The 16,853-nt window shown below is 47.9% G+C and overlaps 1 protein-coding gene across 1 annotated transcript; it reads right to left on the bottom strand.

Moving 5' to 3' along the window:
- Positions 1 to 2,251: 2,251 nt before the first annotated feature.
- On the bottom strand, positions 2,252 to 13,353 carry LOC121270972 (39S ribosomal protein L50, mitochondrial-like). The gene is made up of 3 exons (XM_041176648.1): positions 13,213 to 13,353; positions 11,045 to 11,425; positions 2,252 to 2,464 (listed from the first exon to the last, which is right to left on the bottom strand). Exons 1-2 carry the CDS (start codon positions 13,330 to 13,332, stop codon positions 11,048 to 11,050), a joined length of 498 nt encoding a protein of 165 aa, XP_041032582.1. The 5' UTR covers positions 13,333 to 13,353; the 3' UTR covers positions 2,252 to 2,464; positions 11,045 to 11,047.
- Between the last annotated feature and the right edge of the window lie 3,500 nt (positions 13,354 to 16,853).

Below are 16,853 nucleotides of genomic sequence, written 5' to 3'. Positions count from 1 at the left end.
GAAACAGAGCAGAGGTACAATGAGAGTCATGCCCCCACAAGGGTGGTGATAGAGAGGACCACTGGTCTGCTGAAGATGAGATTCAGTTGTCTGGACCAATTATGTGGGAGCACTGCAGTGCCCTGCAGAGCGTGTGTCTCTTATAGTCATTGTCAACTGCGCTCTCCACAATCCGGCACTGGCAAGGGGGGAACCGACTGGAGGATGAGGATTTCGAGGCAGCTCCACAGGCCACAGATGATGACTCTAGTGGTGGATCAGACGAGGAGCCCAGGGAAGAACATGGTGAGGACATGAAGGCAGGCTTCTGGAACCTTCAGGGAGGCAGGGACACCAGGGAAGCCTTGATTCAACGCTCCTTCAGCTAGGCTGCCAAGGCATTGCTTCTAGCCTCATGCCAGGGGTGCCACCTCCTTACCAGACGTTTGCAATGACCAGTTCCATTGAAGTCCACTCAGTACCTGTGCAATAAAGATTAGAGTCCCTCACGTCCAGCATGAGATACAGGCATGCCCTGCTCCTATGAAATAAGTCAAGCGTACTCAGGCCATTAACACATAAGCAAAATTGATATGCTCTTGGCACTTACGGGCAATGAACATAACATTATAAGGTGTTAACTGTCACACCAGTAAACAACTTAAGAACTGAAGATCGCCCATGAAAAGTCCCTCTTGTGCTCAAGGTGATTTAATCTAACGTTTGCGAGTGCTCCGTCTTGGCACCCCCTCAACCCCCTCTCCCTCCCAGCCCCCACTGCTGGCACTGCCCCCACTGACAGGCGTCTTGTCGGCCCTGTTGACCTTGGCAGTCGTCCTCTGGCTGGCGGAGCCTACGCGGCCACCTGCCTGTGAGGGTGCATCCAGTGCCATGGCTGGGCATTCCTCGGTGGTCACAGCCTCATCAGATGGCACGGTCACCAGCAGAAGGGTGGAGAAGGCGCTGCTGCCATCCTGACAGGAGCCTGCAGAGACGGCACGACACTCGGTCACCAACGTGAGGTCAGTCTGGAGCTCCCTGCTCGCCATCGATGGACGGGCACCTCGCAGAGATACCAGGTGCCTCATCCATCTCTCACACTGGCAGTGACCTCCTAAGGTCATTGCCTGTATGAGGGCTTGCAGGTCCAAGTGCAACCCCAGAGACCCCTGGCTCTGTTCTTGGAGCTGCCTCTCCATGAGAGTTGCCACTCTCTAAATGGAGGAGGCCGTGCGCTCGGTGCTCAGAGTCAATGCAGTACTCATGCTCTGCGTGGACTCCTCCATGACGTAGACCATGGCATGTGAACCCTCAGGAATCTCTGCCCGTGATCCTCCCACACATCCTGCTGGACATTCAGCATTGCTGCCTAATAATCAACTCCAGAGGCTCGGCATCTGCCTCAGACTCAGCATGATCCTGGTCTGCAGCAGTTCTCTGCCTGCTGGAGCCCTGGGCACTCTCTGCCTCCACTAGCTTCTCATGCAACTGTGCTGTGCCCTCCCCCGTGCACTGACGTTGTAGCCGATGGTCTAAAGACCACTGAGGTGCTTGCATCTGCGCTGGTGCCTGGTGTAAAGGGGGGAGTGTGACACAGGTGCAGATGCTGGCCCACCAGTGTCAAGGGTGTGTTATGACACAGCAGTTGATAAAGGCTGAGTTGTTTAAAATCCCAGAGAGAAACTTTAAACAACTGTCTTAAGCTATATTTTCAATTGGTATGTTTGAGATGCAGCTCTGAATTCAGAAATGAAACCACCAAGCCTCAAAAGGGTTCTTATATAAATTAAATTAAATATTTATTAATTTAACAAGAAATTAAACACATACACGTGTCTACAAATTACTACTATAATAACTTTTAAACAAATCCCCAAATTAATCATTCTCAGATAAATCTTCCCCAAGGCAACATAACTCATTGACTTAAACAGACACCAGGCAAAGCACATTTTATCTTATGAATTCAAAATGAGGTTTCTTTCAATTTTGTTCCTCTGCACCTTTGTAGGCTTACAGGTGGCTTAAATCTTACATGCCTCTGACTGACACACACAAAACTCTTTTCTGTACATTCCCAGCCTTCCCCTTGAATGTAACTTCTCATTGTATCACCAGGCCCTTTGAACTGCACCTCTTCTAACAATAAAACCCCTTTCATAGTACCAATTTTATTAGTAATGTAAACATGTTGCTTGGTGTCTCCTAGCTAGGTGCAAGATTTCACCCCCAAATCTTTGAATGGTTTATTCAACAAAATGCAAATGTACCTTCTAACCTTACTGTTTAACATCTCAAAACTACTATACATCAAAGCACCCAGGCTAGCTGGTTTTAATCCAGTTAAGACACACACACTCACACCCACAGACACAGACCCTCCTACAAAGCCGATTTAAAATTATTTCCAATAACATTATATACATTAATATCTTCATGACAGGTGTCTCCTCGGGGTCCTGCAATCGTTGGCTGGATGGCAATTCTAGGGGGAGAAAACGACATGTCAGTAGTATCAGTCATCACCGTCACTGTGCACGCTAGGCAGGCTGCTGAAGCAATGGCGATCTTCATCATGGTGCTATCATCTTTTAATGAACAATGGGGTCTCCAGGTTTGAGGTTTCCATTACAGATGAGGCAACACAACAGTGTTAACACACTCCAACACTCTCGCATCTGTGGGCTGCACTCTTACCTTCATCAGAGACCCCTGCCTCTCCACGACCTGCGGACCGACTGAGCGTTGGCACTCCATCGCCAGGGCACCCATCTCGTCAGAATCATCAGGTTTGGGGGGGGCCTCTCGATAGTGTTACGGCTTCTCTTCTCCTTAAAGGGCAGAGGATCATTGATTGGTCCACCCTCTACCTGCAGCGCCACTGCAGCCTGGCCAACCCCACCTGAGGGACAGCTTGCGTGGCACATCCGAGCCGTGGCCCTCGAGCCACAAAGCAATCAGGCCAAGTGGCCAGAGCTCACCCCCTTGGCCGATGCCGGTGTCAGTGACATTTGACACTCAGGCTCTTCCAACCGAGCACCACAGAGGGGGGGGGGGGGTGACCAGCCTTTAACACTTCTCCACACAGATCCGTGCCAACTTATTGAACCTTTTACAGCACCGTACCCACATGTCCTGCACAACAACATGACTGCTGACCAGGGCTGCCACCTCTGCCCATGCCCTCCTGTTGAGGTGCAGTGGCCTCCTTTTGCCAGCCCTGGGCGTCAAGATGTCCGGCTGTACTGACCTCCTCCATAAGGGTTCCCAAGCACTCATCCGAGAGTCAGAGGGAGTGAATGCCCACCAGCCTTGCCCTCCCACCTGGTTTGCCCAGCAGGGGCAGATGCCATTGCTACTCCACACAAATCTTTCTTCCTTGAACTCAACAGCTCCCTCTGTGTCCCTTGGGCGCTGGGTCCACCTGGAACTTGTTAGGGCATTCAAAAGCAACAGAGGCAGCTCCATTTCAGATTCATTAACTGAATTTAAATTCCACCAGCTGCCTTGGTGGGATTTGAACCCATGTCCCCAAAGCATTAGGCCAGGCCTCTTGATTACTGGTCTAGTGACTATACCACTATGCCGCCATTTCCCAGCACCCAGGGCCATGAAGATCAATGCATTTCATGACATGTTCTCCTTGGAAGAAAGAGAGCTTCACTACAGTGAAGGTTTCCTTACAATGGTTTTACAGTTTCTTTACAAGAAGTACTTAACATCATAACTTTTAACAAATACCTTATTACATACTATCCAAATAAACCTTTTCATTTTGTTTCACAACTACACCATTGTATAATAAAGTTACGAAGGTTTACCAAACAAAAGTCAATACATGTAACAAGTAGAATTAGCAGAATTTTGTTTCTGGTATATATTAATGATTTGGACTCAAATGTGGGATGCGTGATTGGAAAATTTGCAGATGACACAAAAAAATAACCATGTAGCTGATAGTGAAGAGGATAGCTGTGTACTCCCGAATGATATCAGTGGTTTGGTTGAGTAGGTGGAAAAGTGGCAATTGGAATTCAATCCAAAGAACTGTGAGATAATGCATTTTCGTAGGGCAAACAAAGCAAGGGAATACACAATTAATGGAAGGATATTGAGAGGAGTAGAGGAAGTGCATGCCCACAGGATGGGACAGATAGATAAGGTGATAAAGAAGGCATATGCACTGCTTTCCTTTATTGGATGAGGTACAGGTTACAAAAGCAGGGATGTAATGATGGAACTGTATTAAACGCTGGTTAGGCCACAACTGGAGTTTAGCGTGCAGTTCTGGGTCAGCACATTACAGGAAGGACATCATCGCTCTGGAGAGACTACAGAAGAGATTTACGAGAACATTTCCAGGGCTTGAAAATCACAGCTATGCAGAAAGATTGGATAGGCTGGGGTTGTTTTCCTCATGACAGAGGAGACTAAGGGGTGACCTGACAGAGGTGTACAAAATTATGAGGGGCCGAGATAGTCAGAAAACACTTGTTTTCCCTATCAGACAGGTAAATTACCAGGGGCACAGATGGAAAGTAGCTGATAGAAGGATTAGGGGGGAATATTAGGAAAAATATCTGGGCATCTGGAATTCGCTGCCTAAATTGATGGTGGAAGCAGAAACGCTCAACTCATTTAAAAGGCACCTGGATCTGCATCTAAAGTGCTGTAACCTGAAAGGTGTCATGAAGAGATATTAATGTCTATAATGTTATCGGAAACTATTTTTAAATTGGAATTGTAGTAGGGCTTGTGTCTACCCGTGTGTCTTATTTGGATTAAAGCCAGCTAGTCTGGGTGCTTTGAGGTATACTAGTTTGAGATGTTAATCAGATAAGTCTAAGGAGAAGGTAAAGTGTAAATTTGCATTTGTTGAATAAACCATTCAAAAGAATAGGTGAAATCTTGCACCTAGCTGGGAGATGCCAAGCAATGTTATATTGCTAATAAAATTATTGGGATGAAAATGTCATTGTTGGAAAATGTGACATGAAAAGCCTCGTATACAATGGGAAATTTACATTCAAAGGAAAAGCTGGGTATAAACAGAAAGGAGTTTCTGTGTGTAAGTCAGAGGCATTTAAGGCCTAACCAGCCTGTAAGTCACAACTGTGTCTGCAAAGGAAACAAATTGAAAGGAACCTCATTTTGAATTCATAAGGTCAAATGTGCCTTGCCTGGTATCTGTTTAAGTCTATGGGTTATGGTTGCCTTGGTGAAGATTTACTCGGGAGTGATTAATTTGAGGATTTGTTTAAAAGTTATTATGGTAGTAATTTATGGACATGCGTCTGTGTTTAATTTGTTTTAGCAATTGACAGAGCCATTCTGCTTTTCAATCAGTACAGTAAAATTCGTCACGGGAATCCTATGAACCTTCACCTCAGCAAGCATCAGCACTCGTATTTGTAATCCGAGATCCCACAAGATCCCTAATTCATATTATGATCCTTGGCTAGGCCCTGGGACGTGGTGGGGGGTGGGGGGAGGGGGGTTGGTGAGGGGCAGGTCCAGTTAGGGATCAATAATGTTTTGTTTGAAGATTGAAGATAAAGGTTGAGATTCAAGACAACTGGGGTAGAAATTAGACCATGTCGGGCGGGCTTGGTGGGGGTGGTCGGGAAGCCGACTGCTGCCTGTGCTCGAGGTCGGAAGGCAATTTCACCCTGGCGAGCCAATTAAGACCCGCCCAGCGTGAAACACAAGCGGCCGTGCTCAGCACTGCTTGTGCGGGCAGAGGGATGAGGGCGAATCAGTACTGCTTCAATACTGCAATACAGAATCACAGAATTGTTATGGTATAGAAGGAGGCCATTCGGCCCATCATGTCCGCACCGGCTCTCTGAGCATTTTAGTTTAGTGCCAATCTCCTGCCTTTTCCCCGTCACTTCCTTCAATATTCTTGGATGCATCTCATCCGGTCCCAGTGTCTTATCAACTTTAAGCACCAGCAGCTTATCCATTACCTCCTCCTTATCAATGTTAAGCCCTTCTGATGACTGAGTTTCCTGCTCTGTCACCATGGCCTGGGCAGCATCTGCCCTACAGGTAAAGACAGATGCAAAATATTCATTTAACACCTCAGCCATCCCTCTTGTCTCTATTTATAAATCCCATTTTTGGTTCCTAATCGGCTCTACTCCTCCTTTTACCACCCTTTTACTATCGATGTGCTTATAGAATATTTTGGGATTTCCTTTTATGTTAGCTGCCAGTCTTTTTTCATAATCCCTCTTTGCTTCTCGTATTTGCTTTTTCACATTCCTTCTGAACTTTCTGTATTCAGCTTGGTTCTCAATTGTAGCTACCTGATACCTGCTGTAAGTACATTTTTTCTTCTTTAATTTAATTTCTACCTCCTTTGTCATCCAGGGAGCTCTGGATTTGTTTGTCCTACCCTTCCCCTTTCGAGGGAACATACCTTAACTGTGCCCAAACCATCTCCTCTTTGAAGGTAGCCCACTGTTCAGCTACTGTTTCTCTCGCCAACCTTTGGTTCCAGTCTATCCAGCCCAGCCCCGTTCTTGCCCCATTGAAGTCTGCTCTCTGCCAGTTGATTATTCTTACTCTAGATTGATCAATGTCCTTTTCCACCATCATCCTAAAATCTTATGATACGATGATCACTGTCCCGTAAATGTTCCCCCACTGTCACTCGATCTACTTGGCCCACCTCATTCCCAAGAACCAGGTCAAGCAGTGCCTCCTTTCTTGTTGGACTGGACACAAACTGCTGTAGGAAATTCTCCTGAACACAATCTAGGAACGCTTGTCCCTCACTGCCCCTTACACAACCACTATCCCAGTCCCAGTCTATATACGGGTAATTAAAATCCCCCATTATAACTACTCTATGATGTTTACGCCTCTCTGTAAATTCCTTGCAGACTTGTTCCTCTATATCCTTCCCACTAGCTGGTGGTCTATATATTACACCGAGCAATGTAATTGCACCCTTCTTATTCCTTAGCTCTAGCCAAATTGATTCTGTCCTTGGATCCTCTGACACATTCTCTTTCTCCAGTGCTGCAATTCTCTCTTACCAAAAACGTCACCCCTCCTCTGTTTTTCCAACAGTGAAGCTCTCTGACAGGTCTGACTGCCCAACAGTGCAGCGCTCCTTCAGTACTGATCCTCTACAAACAGTGAAGCTCTCCCACAGAACTGAATCCAACTCACTGCAGCACTCCCTCAATACTGACTCCTCGATGGTGCTGCACTCCCTCAGCACTGACTCCTCGACGGTGCTACACTCCCTCAGCACTGACTCCTCGACGGTGCTGCACTCCCTCAGCACTGACTCCTCGACGGTGCTGCACTCCCTCAGCACTGACTTGACGGTGCTGCACTCCCTCAGCACTGACTCGACGGTGCTGCACTCCCTCAGCACTGACCCTTCGACAGTGCAGCGCTCCCTCAGTACTGACCCTCTGACAGCGCAGCGCTCCCTCAGTACTGACCCTCGGACAGTGCAGCACTCCCTCAGTACTGACCCTCCGACAGTGCAGCGCTCCCTCAGTACTAACCCTCCGACAGTGCAGCGCTCCCTCAGTACTGACCCTCCGACAGTGCAGCGCTCCCTCAGTACTGACCGTCCGACAGTGCAGCGCTCCCTCAGTACTGACCCTCCGACAGTGCAGCACTCCCTCAGTACTGACCCTCCGACAGTGCAGCACTCCCTCAGTACTGACCCTCCAACAGTGTAGCGCTCCTTCAGAACTGACCCTCCGACAGTGCGGCGCTCCCTCAGTACTGACCCTCCGACAGTGCAGCACTCCCTCAGTACTGACCCTCCGACAGTGCAGCGCTCCCTCTGTGCTTACCTTCAGACTGTGCTGTGCCCGTTCAGTACTGGTAAGGGCAGAGTGTTGATCTAGATTATGGGACTGGAGTTTCTGGATTGACACATGAACCCATGAACTCCTGTCTCAGTTACTATTGTACCAAGTGGATTCTCAAGGGGTAATGGTAGCATCCCATATCTTGGATGGAGAGGGAGATTACTTCCCCCAACTTGCCCTGTTTTTATGGGCCTGGTTTAGATTATAACTAACTTTGTGTGTTGGAAAAGTATTCAGAGGGAGTTAGAAATAGGTCTCAAATCCTCTGAAATTAACATGATCAGATAGAGACTTTATAGACACATAAACTGACATGCAAACACGAACATACAGGTACACGCAGTCACTAATATACACACACAACCACACAGGCACAGACACAGAAGGTGCGCACACACACACACAGATGGTGCACCCCCACACAGACAGGGCCACACATACACACACCCATCCACATTGACTTGACGGAACTGAAGGGAATTCTGATGAAGGGTCATCGTGACCTGAAACATTTTAACTCTGTCTCTTTCTACAGATGCTTCCTGACCTGCTGGGTATTTCCTGCATATTTTCATTTTTGTGTGTGTTTGGTTAATGTTTAATCTCTTGCTGCGGGTAATTTTGCTCCCGCTGTAAGGTCATTATATCAGTGAAACCATCGAAGTCTCAGAGCAAGCAGGAAGCTGGCCTGAGGAATACACAAACCAATGTCAGCTGGCTCCTTTTTTAATAGCTGCTCGAATTACCTCTGCCCTCTCATGGAGAAGTCAGTCAGTCCGTGGACACCATACAATGTGGGGGGTTGCCTGGGAGAAAAGCCTTCGACATATATTTGCTCCATGTCAGTAAAAAAGTGCTGGCATTTCTATAGCGCCTTTCACTGCCTCAAGAGCATCCTGAAGTGTTTTGCAACCAATGAAGTACTTCTCAAAAGTCGATAGTGTAATGTAGGAAATTGAGGCAGCCAATTTGTGCACAGCAAGCACCCACAATGAGACAAGTATGGGGGTGTATGCTCCTTCCTGCAGGATCTGTCCCAGAGTAAGATCTTCTATGTCCATCTGAGAGAGCAGACAGGGTCTCCACAATAAGGTATATGGAGATATCCTATCATACCCCCCCACCTCACCTCCCCCACCACCCCCCACAAAAGCAGGACAATGTCACAAATCCAGAGTATTTACATTGCAGGATGAGGCCATTCAGCACATCAGATCCAGGCCAGTGTTCAACTGTAGGGAAGAGTTTCCATTTGTTGGGGGAGACCAGAACTAGGGGCCATCAATGTAAGATAATAAATCCAATAAGGAATTCAGGAGAAACGTCTTTACCAGGGAGTGGGGAGAATGTGGAACTCACTCCCACAGGGAGTGGTTGAGGTGAATAGTTTTGATGTACTTAAAGGGGAAGCTGGGTAAACGCATGAGGGAGAAGAATAGAAGGATATGGTAATGGGATGAGAAGAGGGGGTGGGAGGAGGCTTGTGTGGAGCATAAACACGGGCAGGGAACAGACGGGCTGAATGGTCTGTTTCCACACTATTCACTCGATGTAATTTACAGCACTGTCACTGGCTGGAGGGTGTAATTGCAGCGTGACATCTTTACGCAGAGACAATTATAAATGTTGACATAGGAATTTAAAATGGGGGTATTTTTAAAAATTCGACAGCAGCAAATAAGTGTGCACGTACACAACCTTCAATCATATAATTAGTCATGTTTTTGCCAATTTTCTTTCACTCGATCTTCCTTTCTGTCTTTGAATGAATAATTGGCCTTGATTGCAAGGGACTTGGAATACAAGAGTTAGGAAGTCTTGTTACAATTCTGCAGGGCCTTGATGAGACTACACCTGGAGTACAGTGTACAGTTTTGGAATCCTTACTGAAGGAAGGATACACTTACTTTAAGGGAGTGCAACAAAGGTTCACTAGACTGATTCCTGGGATAAGGGGATTGTCCTATGAGAAGAGATTGAGTGGAATGGACCCACGCTCCCTGGAATTCAGATGAATGTGATGTGGGATCTCCTTGAAATGTATACAATTCTGAGAGTGGATGCTGAGAGGCTGTCTTCACCCACCACCCACACCCCAAGCTGGAGAATCTAGAACGAGCACGTCACAGTCCCAGGATAAGGGGACAGCCATTTTAGGTTTAGATGAAGGGAAATTTCTTCACTCAGAGGGGTGTGAATCTTTGGAATTCTCTGCCCCAGAGAACTGTGGATGCTCAGTCGTTGTGTCTATTCAAGACTGAGATCGATAGATTTTTTGGCAATCAGTGGTAGGGCGGGAAAAGGAGTTGAGATTTTTTTTTAATTCATTCATAGGATGTGGGTGTCGCTGGCTGGGCCCAGCATTTATTGCCCATTCCTAATTGCCCCCTGAGAAGGCAGTGGTGAGCTGCTTTCTCGAACCGCTGCAGTCCCCGTGGTGTAGGTACACCCACAGTCCTGTTAGGGAGGGAGCTCCAGGATTTTGACCCAGCGACAGTGAAGGAACGGCCGATATATTTCCAAGTCAGGATGGTGAGTGACTTGGAGGGGAACTCCCAGGTGTTGGTGTTCCCATCTATCTGATGCCCTTGTCCTTCTAGATGGTAGTGGTCATGGGTTTGGAAGGTGCTGCCTAAGAAGCCTTGGTGAATTCCTGCAGTGTGTCTTTTAGATGGTACACACACTGCTGCTACTGTGCGTCGGTGGTGGAGGGAGTGAATGTTTATGGATGTGGAGCCAATCAAGCAGGCTGCTTTGTCCGGGATGGTGTTGAGCTTCTTGAGTGTTGTAAGAGCTGCACTCATCCAGGCAAGTGGGGAGTATTCCATCGCACTCCTGACTTCTGCCCTGTAAATGGTGGATAGGTCAGCCATAATGTTATTGAATGTGGGGGAGGGGGGCAAGCTCAAGGGGCTGAATGGCCTCCTCCAGCTCCAATCTACGAACAAATGTAATTGTTATTCTTGCACTGAATAATCTGTCCCCATGCAGTCAAATTCGATCTAAACAGTTTGCGATTCACGCGGGACCAACTGACTCCGTGACACCTTCAACATGAGATTTATTCACTTCTTTAAGTTCAGCAGATAAAAACTCTGCGGACACCACCAGGCAAAACCGTTGGTCATCCCAGACTGATGGAAACCGAGGAATGTTGGCTCCCGACACATGAGACAAGTGCATCAACTGCCAACCTCCGAGACCACAGGCTCCTCACTCACCTTTCAGCCTGGATTCAATCCGTCACCTCCTCCTCCTCCTCTCCCCTCATAGATCCAGTTGACCCGGAGATTCGGGGGCAGCTCCGAGCCAGCCAGCTCCTGGAAGGCGAAGGAGTCGGTGTCGGCCGGCTGCTGGTAGAAGTGCAAGATATCGCCCGGGCTCCTCATCTGGTGCAGCCGGGAGTTGGGCACCGTGTGTCTCAGCTCATCGGACAGCTCGCAGAGGAGGTGGAACCTCTCACCCTCACCCAGCTGAGTTTCCTGCCAGTCCGGGGCAGCAGGTGAACCCGTCACCCGTTCCAACACGGCCCGCACCCTCTCTTCCAGCTGGGCAGGGGGCTGGTATTTCCGGCTCCGGAAAGGGGGCCGGGCCAGGGCATCCTGGGGGGACAAAGAGAGACATAGGTCTGAATTAGAAAATGGCATCCCACCAAAATCACACCAATTTAACAGTTACCCCCTGACCAAAGCGGTCCAATCTGCCTTGCCCCCCGCCCCGCTCCCACCCACATGGTGGGATTTCGGGTGGGCTGGGGAGAAGAGGAATCAAAGTCACCCCAGGGCCAGAGATCCCTCAACTACTGACCTCCCAGTTACTATAGAGATTAAGCCCTGATCTTTCAGTTACTATGGAGATTAACCTCAACCTCCCAGTTATTATGGATATTAACCCCTGATCCTCAGTTACTGTGGAGATCATCCCCTGACCCTCAGTTAGTCAGGCTCTCAATTACTATGGAGATTAACACCTGACCCTTATCAGTTACTATGGAGATTAACACGTGACCCTCGTCAGTTACTTTGGAGATTAACACCTGACCTTCCTCAGTTACTATGGAGATTAACACCTGACCTTCCTCAGTTACTATGGAGATTAACACCTGACCTTCCTCAGTTACTATGAGATGAACACCTGACCTTCCTCAGTTACTATGAGATGAACACCTGACCTTCCTCAGTTACTATGAGATGAACACCTGACCTTCCTCAGTTACTATGGAGATAAACACCTGACCTTCCTCAGTTACTATGGAGATAAACACCGGACCTTCCTCAGTTACTATGGAGATTAACACCTGACCATCCTGAATTACTATGGAGATCAAAGCTTGACTTTCTTCAGTTCCGATGGAGATAAACACCTGACCTTCCTCAGTTACTATGGAGATTAACACCTGACGTTGCTCAGTTACTATAGAGATTAAGCCCTGACCTTTCACAGTTACTATGGAGATTAACCTCAACCTCCCAGTTATTATGGAAATTAACCCCTAACCCTCAGTTACTATGGAATTCATCCCGTGACCCTCAGTTAGTCAGGCCCTCAATTACTATGGAGATTAACACCTGACCTTCCTCAGTTACTGTGGAGATTAACACCTGACCTTCCTCAGTTACTGTGGAGATTAACACCTGACCTTCCTCAGTTACTGTGGAGATTAACACCTGACCTTCCTCAGTTAATGTGGATATTAACACCTGGCCCTCCTCAGTTACTGTGGAGATTAATACCTGACCTTCCTCAGTTACTGTGGAGATTAACAGCTGACCTTCCTCAGTTAATGTGGATATTAACACCTGGCCCTCCTCAGTTACTGTGGAGATTAATACCTGACCTTCCTCAGTTACTGTGGAGATTAACACCTGACCTTCCTCAGTTACTATGAAGATTAACACTTGACCTTCCATAGTTACTATGGAGATTAGCATCTGACCCTCCTCAGTTACTATGGAGATTAACACCTGACCTTCCTCAGTTACTATGGAGATAAACACTTGACCTTCCTTGGTTACTATTGAGACTAACACCTGACCTTCCTCAGTTACTATGGAATTAACATCCGACCTTCCTCAGTTACTATGGAGATTAACACCTGACCTTCCTCAGTTACTATGGAGATTAACACCTGACCTTCCTCAGTTACTATGGAGATTAGCACCTGACCTTCCTCAGTTACTATGGAGATTAACACCTGACATTCCTATTACTATGGAGATTAACACGTGACCCTCGTCAGTTACTATGGAGATTAACACCTGACATTCCTCAGTTACTATTGAGATTAACACCTGACCTTCCTCAGTTACTATAGAGATTAACCCCTGACCTTCCAATTACTACAGCGATTAACCCCTGACTCTCAGTTATTATGGAGATAAATCCCCACCCTAGCATCTTGCTGTTCATTCCCGGTCCCGGACTCCCTGCGTCGGTGGATCGGGATCAGGATCCTCCCCGGGATCCAGGAGCTCAGTCTCAGGCTTAGCCTCAGCGCCGGCGTCGCCATTTTCCACCCGGTGAAAATGTGCTGGGGGAGGGGGGGGGTGGTGGAGCTTCCCTGGCGCAGCCGCACAGCGCGGCAGCCGGGTCCCGCCCACTCGCCCGTGCATAGCTACTGCGCATGTGGATGGATAGTCCCTTTGTCTCTTCCATGCCGCTGTCCCTCGGGCTGGACCTAGTGCGCATGTCGGTTATCCGACCCCGCCCCTTGGCTGCCGCCGGCCGGCTTGCTGCAGTAACTGCGCATGCGGAATTACTGATCAAACGTTCTATTAGTAGGGCTAGCTTAATCTGCGCATGCGTACAACCAGGCTGAAGGCGCACTGCCCTCTGGGAGCTGTAGTCCATTCATCGGATACCCCATTGCCCATGGAATCCTACAGACCGTTTCCCATTCCAACTGGATCCCCCAATCCCCAGGGAATCCTACAGACCATTCCAGATCCCAACTAGATCCCTCATTCTCCAGGGATCCTATAGACCATGTCCCATCCCAAATGGATCCCTCATTCCCCACAGAATCTTACAATCCATTTCCCATCCCAACTGGATCCCCCATTCCCCATGGAATCCTAGGACTATTTTCCATCCCAACTGGATCCCCTATTCCCTTAGGGAATCCTACAGACCATTTTCCAAAGAAATAAAAACAAAAACAAAAAACTGCAGATGCTGGAAATCCAAAACAAAAACAGAATTTTTCCAGACCATTTTCCATATCAACTGGATCTCCCATTGCCCGGGGAATCCTGTAGCCCACAACCCATCCCAATTTGATCCCCCATTCCCCAGGGAATGCTGCGATTCATTCCTCATCCCACTGGATCCTCATTCCCGGTGCAGGGAGGGTATTACAGATCTTAGTGCTGAGGCAATGCAACCTAATATGAAGAGCATTCAGCTTTTGGGAAGGCATTTTCATGAACTACCATAGTCACTTGTGCCAGCTCTGCCATGCATTATGACCATGGCTGATCTTCTGCCTCAACTCTATTTGCCAGCACATATCCCTTGGTTCGCTAAGAGATTAAATATCTCCAACGATGGATAGGCCACAGCTCTCTGAGGTAGAGAGTCCAAAAATTCACAACCTTCTGAACAAAGAAATTTTAGCCTCACCTCCCAGTCCTAAATAATTTATTCATTGTTTTATCCCCACCTTTTATCCTGTTTTCGATCCTTCTTCCCCACCACTGTCCCCTCCCTCCACCACACCCCCACTAGGGCCATCTATCACTTGTTAAAGTTGTTCTTTGCAAGTACTTACCCTTGTCCTGCTAGTATCATATTCTGCTTTCTGACCTTAATGCCACCATCAGCACCTCCTTTAGTCCTTACCACTACCATTAACACCCCTTTGGCCTTTTGTCCATGACATCTCTGGCAATCTCTCCTTTGCCTCCGCCTATCACTGGCCTTCTATCAAGCTTCACCTGCTCCAGCCCCCCATAAACAGTATAAATTTCATCACATTTCCACTTCTCTAGCTCTGAAGAAAAGTCATACAGACTCGAAATGTTAACTCTTGTTTTTATCTCTCCACAGATCCTGCCAAACCTGCTGAATCTTTCCAGCATTTTCTATTTTTATTTCAGATTTCCAGCATCTGCAGTATTTTTATTTCGTACCCTTGTTCTAGACTCCCAGCCAGAGGAAGCAACCTCTGTCCAGTCTATCGAACCCTTTCACAGTCTTGAATTTTCACTGAGATCACCTCTCATTCTTCTAAACTCCAGGGAATGGAGTCCCAACATACTCGGCCCCTCATGACAGGACAATCCTCTCATACCAGGGACGAACCTAGTCTTCACTGCAATGCAGTAATATCCTTCCCTAGATTCAGAGACCAAAACTGTACTCTGTACAGTACTCCAGGTGTGCTGTCACCAAAACCCTGAACAACTGATAACACCAGGATGTTGATAGTGAGGGGAATTCAGCAATGGCCATGATGGTGATGGTCAGGGGAACTGGATTAGACTCTCCCATTGGAGGTGGCCATTGCCTGGCACTTGTGCGGCACAAATGTTCAGTATGTACATGGGTCACGTAAGAAGGCAGAAAGCAGAGCCAAACTGTGACACACACTGCAGTGGGCAATCTCATGAGTGGGGTTGGAGGGGCAGCACCAGGAAACACTCCCAGGGCAGGTACAGCACGGGTTTAGATACAGGGTAAAGCTCCCTCTACACTGTCCCCATCAAACACTCCCAGGACAGATACAGCACGGGGTTAGATACAGAGTAAAGCTCCCTCTACACTGTCCCCATCAAACCCTCCCAGGACAGGTACAGCACGGGGTTAGATACAGAGTAAAGCTCCCACTACACTGTCCCCATCAAACACTCCCAGGACAGGTACAGCAGAGGGTGAGATACAGAGTAAAGCTTCCTCTACACTGTCCCCATCAAACACTCCCGGGACAGGTACAGCACGGGGTTAGATACAGAGTAAAGCTCCCTCTACACTGTCCCCATCAAACCCTCCCAGGACAGGTACAGCACGGGGTTAGATACAGAGTAAAGCTCCCTCTACACTGTCCCCATCAAACACTCCCAGGGCAGGTACAGCACGGGGTTAGATAGAGAGTAAAGCTCCCTCTACACTGTCCGCATCAAACACTCCCAGGACAGGTACAGCACGGGGTTAGGTACAGAGTAAAGCTCCCTCTACCCTGTCCCCATCAAACACACCCAGGACAGGTACAGCACGGGGTGAGATAGAGAGTAAAGCTCCCTCTACGCTGTCCCCATCAAACACACCCAGGACAGGTACAGCACGGGGTTAGATACAGAGTAAAGCTCCCTCTACACTGTCCCCATCAAACACTCCCAGGACAGCTACAGCACAGGGTTAGATTCAGAGTAAAGCTCCCTCTACACTGTCCCCATCAAACACTCCCAGGACAGGTACAGCACGGGGTTAGATACAGAGTAAAGCTCCCTCTACACTGTCCCCATCAAACACTCCCAGGACAGGTACAGCACGGGGTTAGATACAGAGTAAAGCTCCTTCTACACTGTCCCCATCAAACACTCTCAGGTAAAAAAAGCACAGGGATAGATACAGACAAAAACTTGGTTTTAACTCAATCAGCCATTTGGCCCGTCTGCTCCGTTCTGGCGTTTCTGTTCCACACGAGCCTCCTCCCACCCCCTCTTCATTTCACCCCATCCCCATGTCCTTCCATTCCTTTCTCCCTCATGTGTTTCTCCAGCTTCCCCATTAAACAGATCGACACGATTCACCTCAACCCACTCCCCGTGGGAGCCAGTTCCACCTTCTCCCCATTCTCCGGCTGAAGAATTTCCCCTGAATTCCTAGTTGTAATAGTAACTTTCAAGTGGGAAATCATATAAATACTTGAAAAGAAACAATTCATAGGGAAGTGAGAAAAGAGTGAGGGAGAAGTGGAACTAATTGTGTGGCTCTGTCAAAAACAAGACACAGGAACGATGTGCCAAGTGTCTATATTCTGTGCTGTATCATGCTCAGTGATGAATTATCGTAAATATTTATTTAAACCTC

This window comes from Carcharodon carcharias, chromosome 29 (genome assembly GCF_017639515.1).
Source record: "Carcharodon carcharias isolate sCarCar2 chromosome 29, sCarCar2.pri, whole genome shotgun sequence".
In the NCBI taxonomy this organism is placed as follows: Eukaryota; Metazoa; Chordata; class Chondrichthyes; order Lamniformes; family Lamnidae; genus Carcharodon; species Carcharodon carcharias.
Note: the sequence above shows the minus strand (reverse complement) of the source record. Positions and strands in the feature narration are given on the sequence as shown.